This window comes from Tursiops truncatus, chromosome 1 (assembly GCF_011762595.2).
Source record: "Tursiops truncatus isolate mTurTru1 chromosome 1, mTurTru1.mat.Y, whole genome shotgun sequence".
NCBI lineage: Eukaryota > Metazoa > Chordata > Mammalia > Artiodactyla > Delphinidae > Tursiops > Tursiops truncatus.
Genome location: NC_047034.1, coordinates 42,280,721 through 42,294,771, shown reverse-complemented (window position 1 = coordinate 42,294,771; position 14,051 = coordinate 42,280,721). Strand labels below are relative to the sequence as shown.

The window sequence follows — 14,051 nt, the reverse complement described above, 5'->3', positions numbered from 1 at the left end:
GAACTGTTTTAGGAATTTTTTCTTTTTCTTCTGGAAAATGCATTGCCATGAACTCTTAGAATTCTAGAGTTTGGTCATCATATCACATAATATTGATAATTCCTGCAAACCCATGTGAATATGATTAATCTCTGTGTTAATGGGCAACATCTCACAAGAGGTCTTTGCCTTGGAGGTGTAGACGGCTGCTTTGGGCTTCTGCCCTGAAGTATCAATAGATTTGTTCATGGCACTGGTTTCCTTATTCTTCTCCTTTGTTGATATGATTTTCCTTTTCCCTTCCTTAGAGTCCACATGTCTTTACTAGTGACATAAATGTTCACTTGTGTCCATGAAACACCAGGGGAAGCAAAGTGTTTTAGGGCTATCTTGTGATTTGATCTCATCCTAATTATCTAGAGAAGATACAGAGGCTTTCCTGTTTTGTTTGGATGAAGATAATCTACAGGAAGCCAGATTCCTGGCTTCTCCCTTTCCTCTGCCCCTTAGGATTAAACCATTTCAGCAAGAGCTCCTTGGGATGAGTGAGAGTAAAACCAGAGAACATCGTCTCCTTTGGGCTTCCTGGCTGATAACAAGGGCTTCTAATTGTTGTTTTTCTCTTGCCCTTCTAGCTCCTGTATTGTGGCATCTAATTTGTTTTTGTGTTAGCAGATCTGGAAAGAAACAATAATATATTGAAATATATAAAGAGACAATAAATAATCCTGAAATGGTGTTTGGAGGATTAGCTATTACTGTTTCTCACTTGTATTGCTTACAGACTTATGCCAGTTCATAAACGGTCACCTACGTATAGGATTTTTCTTTTTTTTTTTTAAATAAGAGTGAGAGAAGGCAGAGGTGAGCCAACTTTGCCGTGCTGTATATTTCTGTTCCCTTGTATGAATCCCTCCCTACTGTTTTGTTTTGTTCTGTTTTGTTTTTTTAAACCTAAAAACTGGCTGTCCAATCATGGAAAAATTGAGTTGAATTACGTATTATCAAAAAGAGGAAAAATATTTTTAAATTGCTACTCAAAAACCAGCCAAGAGAGATTTGGGAATATTTAGAAGAGCTGATACCCTGAACTACTTTCTTAGATTAATTTCAATTCTTTACTTCCTCTACCCTGATTCTCTTTAATTTTTGGATTTCTTGTCTTCATTACCTTCTTTATTTGCCCCTTTGATGCGTAAACATTATTTGTAGCAAAGGAAATAGTAGATGAGTTATTTGCCCAGCCTCGGACTCTGCGTAGAGTGTTCTTCTTCTGTTGAGGAATACTGAGAAAGTGTGACCCCTGCTGGCTTTGTGGGGTTTTTTTTTTTTTTTTTTTTGACTTGATCTCAGCTCTGTCCCAAAGCAGTAACATTTAAACTAATATCTATAAGATTAATTTTAAAATAATCAAATAGAAATATAAGAGATCATCCTGTTTGGTGGTTTATAAGCTTAAAGTTTATTTTTTAATATCAAAACTCTTCCTTCAAACACATTTTTACCTGGAACCCTAATATGGGAATAAAATGGATCATGTTGGAGGGAGGAGACTGATTTGAGTGACAGGAAGCTGAGACCTACTGAGGTTAAATGACGTGCTCTAGACCATATTAGCCATTCATCATATTTCCTTTCTCAGCTCCCCAGTTAGTGAAGCTCTCTAAGCATTTTGGTGTTTTCTCGAGAAGTTTCACCCTCCTCTGCAGCACGGAGTTATTCAGGTTGAGTCTCAATGTCCATCTTTAAGAGTCTTATGGCGAGGAGTCCTCACTGAAGGGCTAGATGGTTGAACTGGATCCTCTGCAATGGGAGGGTCCATAAGTGGTCCTGGGAACTGCACGCTCATTGTTAGGGATCACATTTCAGATTTTATATAAATTTGCAAGTGGGCCCATCTTAACACTCCCCTGTCCCTATTTGAGGCTGATGTGGCACTGTGAACTAGGGTCATAGGTACAACTGTGCTGATGGGTACGAACTTGTAGCTTCAGGAGGGACCCAATTTTGAATAGAAGGAAACAGGCTTCTGCCTTACTCTCATTATGTTTTAGGTGGAACATAATAAAGTACATCTTCTGAGTTATTCCTTTAAAAAAGGCGTTGGGAGCCTTGCAGGTGTGTTAGAAAATACGTTATAAATAGGGGCCTTCATGTTGATTACAGCCTCTTTCTCTCCTTGAACCAGCCTCCCCATTCCCCGCTTCTTGTTTCTCCAGTCCTAAGCTTGGTGATGAGACGGAGGTGAGGATGCTTAGGGCAGGGTTGGGTTGAGTGTGGAGAGCAGAGCATCTGCAGCGTGCCTCCCTGCAGGCGTGGTGAACGATGGGGACCATCGTGTGCTCGCGCGTGTTACGGCCGTTTGCGCCAAGGCCTCCCATCTGTGCTGTGTTCTCTGTTTCAGCCCCGGCAACAACCGTACATCTTGCCTCCCATGCATGTCCAGTGTGGCGAACACTACTCGGAAACACACACTTCTCAAGGTAACTGGCTGGCCGCTGTCCCATCTTAAGACGCAAAGTTGAGAACTGGTGATGGGTACTGAGACTTTTTTTGGGGGGGTGACCGTGATGCTTCCATTTTAACTTTGTCATTGTCTGAATGGCAGCGGGCAACAGCTTGGATTTGTGAAAGGCATAGAATATCATTTACTCCTGAGAGGAAAATCTCCCCCGAATTGACTCCAGAGGGACTTGGGGGAAGGCAGTGAGCAAGTTCCTTTCTCCTCTTCCTTCTTGTAAGTGGGACAGAGAGGAGAGTGACGGCTAAGCCCCACAGAATACTCTTCACCCTCCTTGTCAGTGTCAGAGAGCTTGTAACAGTCAAGCAGGTTTTCAAGGTGACAGAGAGCACAGGCATCAGAATAATTGAAAGAAATACACATAAAATCTCAGCCCCCCCTTTTTTTTTTTTTTTTTGCGGTATGCGGGCCTCTCACTGTTGTGGCCTCTCCCGTTGTGGAGCACAGGCTCAGCGGCCATGGCCCACGGGCCCAGCCGCTCCGCGGCATGTGGGATCTTCCTGGACCGGGACACGAACCCTTGTCCCCTGCATCGGCAGGCGGACCCTCAACAACTGCGCCACCAGGGAAGCCCTCAGCCCCTCATTTTAACTCTCCTTTCCGATCTCTCCCACTGGCCCCTTTCTCAGTGCACTTATTAAACTTTTATTCCTCTTTTTATCCCTAAACACTCCCATGCAAAGTGTGTAAAAAAACCCATTCCAATAATAATTATTCTGAGAATGAGCATTTATAGAGCAATTCCTCTCCTTAAGCACTTGTTCTGAGCACTTGCACTGTATTGTCTCATTTAATCCTCAAAATAAACCTAGGAGATACGTACTGTTATTATTTCCATTTGACAGATACAGAAACTGGGGTACAGAAAGGGTACTGGGAAGCTTGGATATGAAGATTGGTGTCCTGACTCTTGAGCCAGGCTCTGGAATCATTACACTAACTGTATCTCCAAAAAGGAATGGGATTAAACATTGGATGTTGACAGTATGGTAATTGGATAATTTGTTTCTGGGTTATCATATGCTAGCTGCTTTGACTCTTTCTGCACTGTCTAAATGGGAGCATGGAGACTAAGATAATCAAGATGATGTAATTTAATAAAACACAACTTTTTACAAGCAGACTAGCAGAGTTACCCTGCTTCTATGGGAGGGCACCAAACCCCATTAAGGCGGATAAATGCAACACGTTCTCCTAGTTTTTCTCGCCTGTATCCTCTCATCTGGTCTATGTTCCCACCCCTCCTCTTCAGGCAGCCAAGTGTTTTCAGTCACCTTTTCTGTTTTTTAATCTTTTCTGCCTTTGCTTTCTTCTACTCCGCTCATGCTTAAACCTATAGTGTAAAAAATGAATATACTTTGCCCACAGAAAAGTGTGTTGGCAAGAGGTTGCCTGCCTAGGGGTGTCTGTGTATGTGTGTGTTAAAGGAACACTGGACCCCCAGAATGGGCCTTACTTTAGAAATCTGCTTTTTATCTCTTTAGGTACCTCTTTAAAGTATGATTAATTTTCATGGGAAACTGACCTCAGTGATGAAGCCAACTGTAGAGGCGGGTTTTAGGCAGTGGCTAAACAAACCTCCTGATTCTTATTGTGCCCTCCGTTGGTTGCCCATCAGAATGAAGCAGCCACGCATGCCGACATCCTGACTGTGTTATTGGCCTCGTGCCTTGACAGATGCGCGGCAGTCCCTCAGATACAGGGAGTTTTCCCACTGCGGTCAGGAAGATCAGCTCCCAGGACTCAATAATTTCAAATCTATTGCCCTATTAAAGTTCTTGACTTCCTGACCCAAACATCCAGTTCTGTCGCTGAGCCGTGAACAAGAGGACAGGTCTCCCAACGTGAGGGCCATTGTTGGTGCCTGATTTAAAAGCTCATGGCCACATCGAGAACTTAACCCAGGTGATAACGGTTCCGTATGTGCATAGCTTTCTTTGTTTAGATTCACTTTTTCTTTTTAGTGTGCTTTAAAATGTTCCTTCCATATGTTGGCATCTTGCCCAAGAAATTACCAGTTTTTCCATGGAATATGTGGGTGGAGACCACGGGATTTCCCTTTTTATGACGTCTGTAAGTGTGAGGATGAACTTGATTGAAGCAGGATGGTGTGGACGTTCACGTGCCTCTGTGTGACTTCTTGCAGACAGCATCTTCCATGGGAATGAAGAAGCCTTGTACTGCAACTCGCACAACAGCCTGGACTTAAGTTACATAAATGGCACCGTCACCAATGGCAGTGTGTGTAGCATTCACAGCGTCAACTCCCTCAGTTGCTCCCAAAGCTTCATCCAGGCTTCTCCCGTGTCCTCCAACCTCAGCATCCCTGGGAGTGACATCATGCGGGCTGACTACATCCCGAGCCACCGGCACAGCGCCATCATCGTGCCATCCTACCGGCCGACCCCCGATTATGAGACAGTCATGCGGCAGATGAAGAGGGGGGTCGTGCACACGGACAGCCAGAGCCAGTCCCTGCGAAACCTCAACATCATCAACACCCACGCCTACAACCAGCCAGAGGATCTGGTGTACAGCCAGCCCGAGATGCGGGAGAGGCACCCCTACACTGTCCCTTATGGGCCCCAGGGGGGCTACGGTAACAAACTGGTCAGTCCATCGGACCAGATCAACCCGAAGAATACCACGGTGCCAAGCAAGCCCGGGGCAAGCGCCATCTCACACACGGTGAGCACCCCGGAGTTGGCCAACATGCAGCTCCAGGGCACCTATAACTACAACACGGCCCACATGCTCAAAAACTATCTCTTCCGGCCACCACCCCCCTACCCACGGCCCCGCCCCGCCACGAGCACCCCGGACCTCGCCAGCCACCGCCACAAGTACGTCAGCGGCAGTAGCCCCGACTTGGTGACTCGCAAAGTGCAGCTGTCCGTGAAGACCTTCCAGGAGGACAGCTCCCCGGTGGTGCATCAGTCTCTCCAGGAGGTGAGCGAGCCCCTCACGGCCACCAAGCACCACGGCACGGTGCACAAGCGCCACAGCCTGGAGGTGATGAGCAGCATGGTGCGGGGCATGGAAGCCATGACCTTGAAGTCGCTAAACATCCCCATGGCCCGCCGCAACACTCTGCGAGAGCCGGGGCCACCCGAGGAGGTGCCGGGGAGCCACGAGGTCCCCCAGCTTCCCGAGTATCACCACAGGAAGACTTTCTCGGATGCCACGATGCTGATCCACAGCAGCGAGAGCGAGGAGGAAGAAGAGGAGGCTCCGGATCCGGTGCCCCAGATCCCCGTGCTCCGCGAGAAGATGGAGTACAGCGCCCAGCTACAGGCCGCCTTAGCCCGCATTCCAAACAAGCCCCCACCCGAGTACCCCGGACCCAGGAAAAGTGTGAGCAACGGGGCGCTGGGGCAAGACCAGGTGTGCCTTCCTCCCGCCATCGCCAGGGCCAGGGTCCTGAGGCAGGGGCCAGCCAAGGCCATCAGTATCTCCCGGGCTGACCAGATGGCCATCAACGGGTCCTCTCTTGGTCCATCCATCTCAGAGCCCGACCTGACAAGTGTGAAGGAGCGGGTCAAGAAGGAGCCTGTGAAGGAGAGACCTGTGTCTGAAATGTTCTCCCTGGAGGACAGCATTATAGAAAGAGAGATGATGATCCGGGTAAGTGGCTTCCTCTCCCAGGGCATCTTTCGAGGGACAGTTAAACGGGCTGATTTCCACCCTCTCCTGCGGCCCCCTCTGCTCCTTTTCCATGATTTAGACATACATCCTCTGGGCACTGAAGAAAGCGCAAGCCTTATTCAGGGAATGTGGTAGGGATTTAAAAATCACTTGGCACATAAACAGGTAGTGTTTCATTTCACAGAACTTTGTTTTCGCATAAACCTTCCATTCTCATTCATGGCTTCTCATAGGTGTGCTTGGTGCAGAGTGCTGTGAGAGAGTCAGGATCTTACAGGTTGGTGGTGTTGAGATTGGTGTCTGGGCCAGCATTTGCTGTTTACTCAGGGTCAGACTTCCCATTGCATGAGCTGCCAGGAGCTCACCTTCCTCCATCTCCTGGTACTTTGGTCCCTTCAGAGCACAGCTTTCTGTGTAGACCTAGATGTCAGGATCGTTCATCAATATTGTCCATGATGTATCCAGCTTTACGTTCAAATCTTCTTTCGAGAGATGTTTAACACACATCCAAGAGAATAACAATAAACCCAGAAGTTTACCGTTGAGCTTCCATTGACCATTCTTATTCTATCAAGAACTCACACATGCATATTTATACACACGCCACACTTGTCCTGGAAGTATTCACTCCCTTAAAAAATCCTCTTAATATAACCATTCACACCTAGACTGACTTCTCCTCTGCATGTACCACAGCTGAACTATAAGGTAGCCAGGGCTTATTTTAGGAACTCCAGAGCAGTTGTAACTTAAAATGGGCTTTGATGGAGTTCATTAGACTTTCTTCATTTATAAGAGTCTCCCAGTTCTCCAGAGGGAATCAACCTGTAAAGAGCCAAAGTTTTAAGGAAACCAAGTCCCTCGGTTTAGGAGTCTAGTCCATAGCAACGTTCCTACTTTAGACAAACCTTAAGAACATTCTTAGCCTCACGGTTTTGGCCATCCGTGGAGTCTTGCTAAGAAGTTGGTGCAGGCGTAACTTTTTCCACCTAGAGGGAAATTGTGAAAGTTGTGCTGTGCCTGTGGGAAATAAGACGGTTGGGCTGAGATGCGGGGCTAGGTGCCTTGCGGGGGAGTCTTTTCCTGGGGATGGAATGAGAGGCTGGAATGAGATGCGGGGCTGGGTGCCTGCGGGGAGAGCTTTCTGAGTTTGGGAAAAGTAAGCACTGGTAGAAAGGGATTTTCAGCACTTCTTGGCCTCACACCCCTATAACACAACTCGGTATCAAGAACCCATCCGTCTAAGCATTCAGCTGCTGCCTACGTGGTCCCCTGGCCTCACTTGGGTCGTCTTCGTTCTCTTCTCTTGTTACCTGTATTAAACAAAAGCCTGTAGCCAGATTCACAGCACTGGTTCCCTACATAGTGCTTCAGGCATTATCACAAAGGAGCAGGGGCCTTTTCCACTGTTTCCACGCGTCCTCCCATCCCATCCATTGGGTAAGAGCGAACAGCCAATTTTACCCCTTAACTAGTTCAGGAACGTCATTACCCCAGCCCTATGTCATTTTCCCTGATTTTTTTTTTTTTTAAATGTGTACCTTCTTCTTCTTTCTCTTTTTTAATTTTAAAAACGGTTTATTTCTTGGCTATGCCTCATAGCATGTGGGTTCTTAGTTCCTCGACCAGCAGCTAAGATCCTGGTCCCATGCATTGGAAGCACGGAGTCTTAACCACTGGACCGCCAGGGAAGTCCCTTCTCTGATTTTTTTCCCCAAATCCTACACACTTGTGAGCTCAAGGGCTGCCGCCCTTGGCTGGTGTCCCAACCTCAGAGTAGGACTTGGAGGGTCTTCAGTGAGCCAGGCAAGGTGGTGACCACCACTGGCGGTGATGCTTGGGATGGGTCTCTATTGTCTTTGTGAAGAAACTCACCCCAATGACCTCCCCACATCCCAGATGACTGTCTGTCCCTCCCCCACCATGGGTAGCTTTTGCCTGGCTTGTTAGGCATGGCTAAGAAGAGGAGGCTGTCAGGGCCTCCCTAGGATAAGAAAATGAGAAAATGTAACCAAATAGGAACTGGAGGGAGACAGCTATGGGGAGAATTTGCCCTGCAGGCAAGTCTCTCCCTCCAGTTCTGGAGGTGCTTATCCATTTGATGGATATAGTTCAGGCCTGTTGTCTTGATAGCTTCTCCTGGCTCCTACAGCTGCCTGGAAGACATTTCACTGTCTTTAGTCACCTAACCCCAAATCAGGTACTGGGAAGAGAAAAGGCCAAATCAGATCTTTGAATTAATTATTTTTGATCTCTTGTAATAAGATGATAGGATAAGTAAGGAGGAGCTAAGAGAAATAGGTTATCCCTGGGGTGTCAGTTTTCATTAGGTAAGTAGTAATCCTTTCCCAAGAAAGACAAATAGGTTTCTTTGGGCTTTGGGGCCCAGTTGGGGTTACCTTATGGTGGGAAGGAAGCAGAAGGACCGTTGGGAAGACCTCAGGACCATTTATTTAAAAAAACTTTGCTCTCTTAAAACTTTGCGGAGGAGTAAAACATTCTCAACTAAAAGAGATAATGGGGGGAAAATTCTCCCTTACAAAAACAAACTAATAAGCAAGTAAACTAACACCTCCCCCCCACCCCACACACACACCACCACATTTAAATCCAAAACTTTCAAAATCTGTCTGGGGTTGAGAAACCAGGGCCATTCTTAAGAATATTATACCTTTGGGACCTTTCTCACTTTCTCACAGTTAATCTTCCTCTGAGATGCTCCTCTTGTTTGTCTAATGGGTCAGCCCTGTCACTGGACCAAGCATCTTACTGACAGAATCACTCATAAAGGCCAGGGCTCCATTCTTTTTTTTTTAACTTTATTGAAGTATAGTTGATTTACAATGTTGTGCTTAATTTCTGCTGTACAGCAAAGTGTCTCGGATATATTTATATGCGTTTATATTCTTTTTCATTATGGTTTATCCCAGGATATTGGATATAGTTCCCAAGGCTCCATTCTGACTGTAGGTGGCATTGAGGGCATGCATGTAGGGGTGTAATGCCGTCCCCTTACACCCACAATTAGAATAATCTGCACCACGGCTCCATCAAGATACTTCTCTGGGGAGTAGATTTCTAAATGACAGACTAAGAAAAGAAATACCCTAAAGGTTTGAAACAAGAAAACAGGAATAAGATGACTCCTTCATCTGTGGCAACCAAAGGAACCTGCAAATTGGTTTCCTTTCGTGTGGCTCAAAATCATAAACTCTGTAAAACTCATCTGTTTCTATGCTTTATGAAGCCTCTCTGTGCTTTTGTCTTCTAAGACAAGATTATTTGGTGGGAAATGCTCCCGTTGTCTTGCCTGAAATGAGCAAATGGAGGTTTGTTGGTACCTCCATCAGTTTAGAGGGCGTGAGGAAGCACAGCCGTAGACCAGGTAACAGGAGCCCCGACTGATCCAGTTTCAGTGTCTGTGCAGGCGAGATAGAGAGGAGTTGCAAAGCCACAAACAAGGGCCAGGTGTCAACAACCGAACCTTCCGCTAAGTGCTCTGCTGGGCCCCTAGATCCGTGTTCTCCCGTGGCTCCGTCACATCCACCGCTGCTCCACCATGGTCCCTGGGAGCCATGGTGTCCATTCCTGTGGGTCTTCTGGATGAAGCATGAAGGGTGCTGCTGGGTAGGTCATCTCGGGTGGCCCCAGGCTGTGGTATTAGTGACTTTGCTAGAACCACAGCAGCTCTCATTTTGGGGATGATATCCCGGGGACCAGAGAGAGTCAATACAGGATTAACACCCTCAAGGCTTGAGCCCCTCTGAATGGAAACTTGGGAAGGTTTTTGTCCATTTATGTATGTATCCAACCTCTTAAGAATGCAACAAACAGTTTTTATAAGGTTTTTACTGTTTAATCTGTACAAAAGGTCCATCATTGTGATTAAGTTTGATTATTCATGAATCTCTGTTTCTCTTTTCCTTGTCCTGTCTTCCTTCAGCCCTTATCTTCCTAAAGTGTCTGGTGTACACTGTTTTCTTGTGAGCCCCGAGGCAGGGTGTATTTGTGTGGAGTCTTTGCTCTTGTTTGTTTGTTCGTTCATTCCTCTTATTTTAAATAAAAGCTCAGGAGGCCTGGAGGAACCAGCTTCCTCCAGCACAGTGGGAATAATGGGAAGACTGTTTGAATTTGCCCTGCTAATGGTGACTGTCTGCATTCCTTGGCTGGGGAGTTACAGATTTGGGGAGATTAAAACACATTCCAGCATTCTCCTGGTATTACAAACAATGAGAACATGCCTTTTCTTGCCGCAAGAATCTAGAGAAGCAGAAGATGGCAGGCCTGGAGGCACAGAAGAGGCCACTGATGTTGGCAGCCTTGAACGGACTCTCGGTTGCTCGGGGCTCGGGGCGGGAAGAAAGTCGCGTTGATGCCACCCGAGTTCCCATGGATGAGAGGGTAAGCGCTGGGCTTGTCAAACATGTGACTCATTCTCTGTGGTCTTAGGATTCCAACGCTCTCTCCTCGCCCAGACATGCCAGCACGAAGGCGTGTTTGACGAATTCGTTCTTCAATTTGAAGCTTAGCAAGACCTGGTCTGTGCTGTATTAAATTGATCCTTTTCAACATCTCATGTTTCTTTGTCAGGTTGGTGCCATGGCGACCCCTAAAGACACCAGCCCTTACCTAGCTGTGTGGCCATGGTCAAGTCATTCAATGTCTCTGGGCCTGTGTCTTTATTTTTTTTGCAAAATGAAGAAGTTAAGCGGTTGCTGTAGCTCTCAGTTTCTGTGATTTGTGTGAACAAATACCCTTCACTAGGGAGTGATTCTTTGACCCACGCATTTATAGAATTCTTTAATACACTGGCCCCTTGTCTGGCTATAACATATGGCTGGTTTATCATTGTTAGGGTAATGCATTGTGGGAAAAGTAACCAGCAGTTGCGTGGTAGTGTTTCAGAGGTGAAGAAACAAACGCGTTCTTTTAGTTCCTGAAATTGCTGTCAGGTTAAGAAGCAGGTCCTGTAAATGTAATAGAGTGCATTACAATAAGATTAGGGTTTAGGTTTTGCCAGCATGTATGAAGTATTAGCATGCTCTTAGAGCCAGCAGGGTCTTTAAAGGGATCGTTTAATCTAATTAATACCATGTTTTGTTATTAGTAGCTTGACCGTGGGAAAAATAAAAGATGGGGTGTCTAATCCTCACGACTAGAGGACTGTAGACCAGTATCATCTTAAAATTTAGCTAAGAACAGCTGTGTAAGTGGAGGGAAGGACGTCTGGGTAATTAAGATGAACGATCTCCTTATCACTAGAACTTTAAGCAGAGGTGATAATAACGAAAATACTAATTTTGAATTTCAACCCTTGCCTGGTCTGGCAGATTCGTTCTGTTTAAGGTATGAGTGAGAAGGAAATTGGTTATTGGACAAGAGACACGAGCAATATGGTCGGTAATGAGACCAAATAATCAAATATTAGTTGTCCATCTTGAAACTACTTATTAACACTGTCACTGTAAATATTTGAAGAAATGTGGTGGTTTGGTTGGAGTGTTTGGATAAGATAATTCAGAGAGCTGGAGATCAATTTCTGTTGCAGTTCAGAACCCTGAAGAAGAAGCTCGAAGAGGGAATGGTGTTCACAGAATATGAGCAGATTCCAAAGAAAAAGGCAAATGGCGTTTTCAGCACAGCAGCTCTGCCAGAAAATGCTGAGCGCAGCCGTATCCGGGAGGTCGTCCCCTACGAGGAGAACCGCGTAGAGCTCATACCGACCAAAGAAAACAACACAGGCTACATTAACGCCTCCCACATCAAGGTAGGAAGTGGGGGGTGGAGAGGGGCGTGTTGGGAAGGCTGGCTGAAGATTGCTGGGTTAACGGTAAAAGGGCAGGGAGGAGAACACATACGGGCTGCCACTGTGCATCCTGGCTTGTCCCCAAACCCCAAGGGAGTGTTTTTGAACTCCTGTGCTTTTCTTAGTCAACTGGAAGGCCATGCCTATCACTGCACAGAGAGAAGGAAGCCCAGCGGCCACAGGGAAAAAAAACCTCAGGTCAGCTATTTCTGAAGCTTGCTCATTACAGAGGGTTTAACTTTTTCTTCTCTCTGTGTGTTGTAACTCTCCTGAGAACTCACAGGTGAAGCTGAGGATTAGCCCTTTCGGTGTGTAAGTGGCAGATGACGGAGAATTTGGAAATCACAGGCATTATGTTTCTGTCACTGGAGTTACGATGTTCAAGAGCAACAGAAACGTACTGTTTCTCCCTTGTAGTACTACTGGTTAGGCATTTTAGAGCTGAAGTCCCAAATTTGCATGATGTTTAGAAGAGTGGGCTAATTTCAACATAAGCCATAACGGTGTGGTTGATAATGAATCTTGCAAAATGTGCCACATTATTCAGCGCATTTGGGTCATTAAATGTTTGTTACTATTTCAGATACTCCAAATCTTCATATCTCAGTATTTCATAGACTTTAAAATTGGTCAGCTTAGCTTTACTTCAGTTAGAATTTAGAGTTATGGATACATGTGTGCATGCAGTGAAGTGTTTCCTAAATAGCTTACCTTCCTCAGGGCTCCTAATGACAGAACACGTTTGTTTAGAATGTCACCATTTGCTCTGACCTCTGAAGTAGGGGAATTATCTGTGTACTAATGGGAATTGTATTAGTATTAATTGTTAACAGTTGTTACAGGACGCTTTTCAAAACAATACAAGGTTCAGATTCCTAGTCTGCTGTGATCAATAACCTTAGAAAATCTGTGTCTGGCATTATTTCCTTTCTTCATTGGACTTTTCAACCGTAGCCAAATTATAGGTAGGTTCCTTTGAGCCTTTAAAATACAGCCAGATGTCTGGCCTATGTTATCAGTTCTAATGGTTTTGATACAGAATATGGGAAGTGTACCATGGTTGGGTGTAGTGTTTTTGTTCACCCAGCATAGATAACCACATATATTTTTTAAGTGTCAGAAAGTCCTGTCCAAGGAAATAGGATGGCGTCAACCCTCATGGATCATATTGTGTATTCTACTCTTATTTTTCAGAGTGAGAACTCTCAAAACAATGAAACAGTAAAAACTGAGCCCCAGGAAACTCTGAAGGAAACTGACGGTGGTGAATTTCATGGGCTTAGTTTAGATAACGAAACAATGACCAAAATAATGCATGCAAAGATGCAGATCACACGGCTGCATCTTGCTAGACTGTCTGAGAAAATCTTCCACGGCTGCAATATACTATCTTCTTCTTTTGGCCAGAACGCCTCCCCCATTTTCCATCTGCTCTCTGGAAAAAGCTGTCAGTCTGCATGCGCTGTGCCCAGTGGGTGTTCTTAACATCCCTTCCATCCCTTCCTCCATATTCTCTGAGGCCCACATTTCATCTTGTGGATCCGGGTTAGACATGGGTGTGTTTAATAGACCCAGAGAGCTTGCAAGAACTTGTCCTTGTGATTTTGGAGTAGAGTTATATGTCTTGCCAATGTTTTCTCCCTGGGTTCCAAGCAGCCGTGAACACAGAACAGAGATTTATTTGCTCCAGACGTGGAATCACATCTGTGAAATCTACCTCAGTAGCTTTGGTGGTTGTGTTTTTAATGCAGTTTTTAATACCCTCCTGTCAATACTTGGGAATACGCTGAAAGGCCCCAGGCAGCAGCATACTCTGGAAGTATTTATGGCTCCTATATTGCAGGGTGCCAGAGAGGCTGATGTTTAAAATCACAGTTCCACAGATAAGCCAAACTCCTAGCCAGCCGGCCAGCAAATGTACGAGTGTTATCTCCCACCAGTACTCGGAAAATGGATTTTGCTTGCCAGCTTTGACCTAAACATGCCTTGTGTAACGAGACAATAACTGACATTGTTTTTGTTTGAATCAAGTTAGTGTATAGTTTCATAAAATAAATGAGAGAAAAAGTTTCAAAAAGTGATCACTTCTTTGCCCCTAGC

General features: G+C 45.6%; 1 protein-coding gene across 5 annotated transcripts in view; it reads left to right on the top strand.

Annotated features, from left to right (window-relative positions):
• PTPN14 (protein tyrosine phosphatase non-receptor type 14) overlaps positions 1-14,051 on the top strand; it is a 170,176-nt gene that overhangs the window by 138,535 nt on the left and 17,590 nt on the right. For 4 of the 5 annotated variants that reach the window (XM_019952667.3, XM_019952666.3, XM_019952668.3 and 1 more), the window contains 4 exons: positions 2,384-2,462; positions 4,647-6,124; positions 10,403-10,546; positions 11,694-11,912. In XM_019952667.3, the coding sequence (XP_019808226.1) occupies positions 2,384-2,462; positions 4,647-6,124; positions 10,403-10,546; positions 11,694-11,912 (1,920 nt within the window). Of the gene's footprint in view, positions 1-2,383; positions 2,463-4,646; positions 6,125-10,402; positions 10,547-11,693; positions 11,913-14,051 lie in introns of those variants that run through there. The other variant, XM_019952673.3, reaches the window with a different exon arrangement.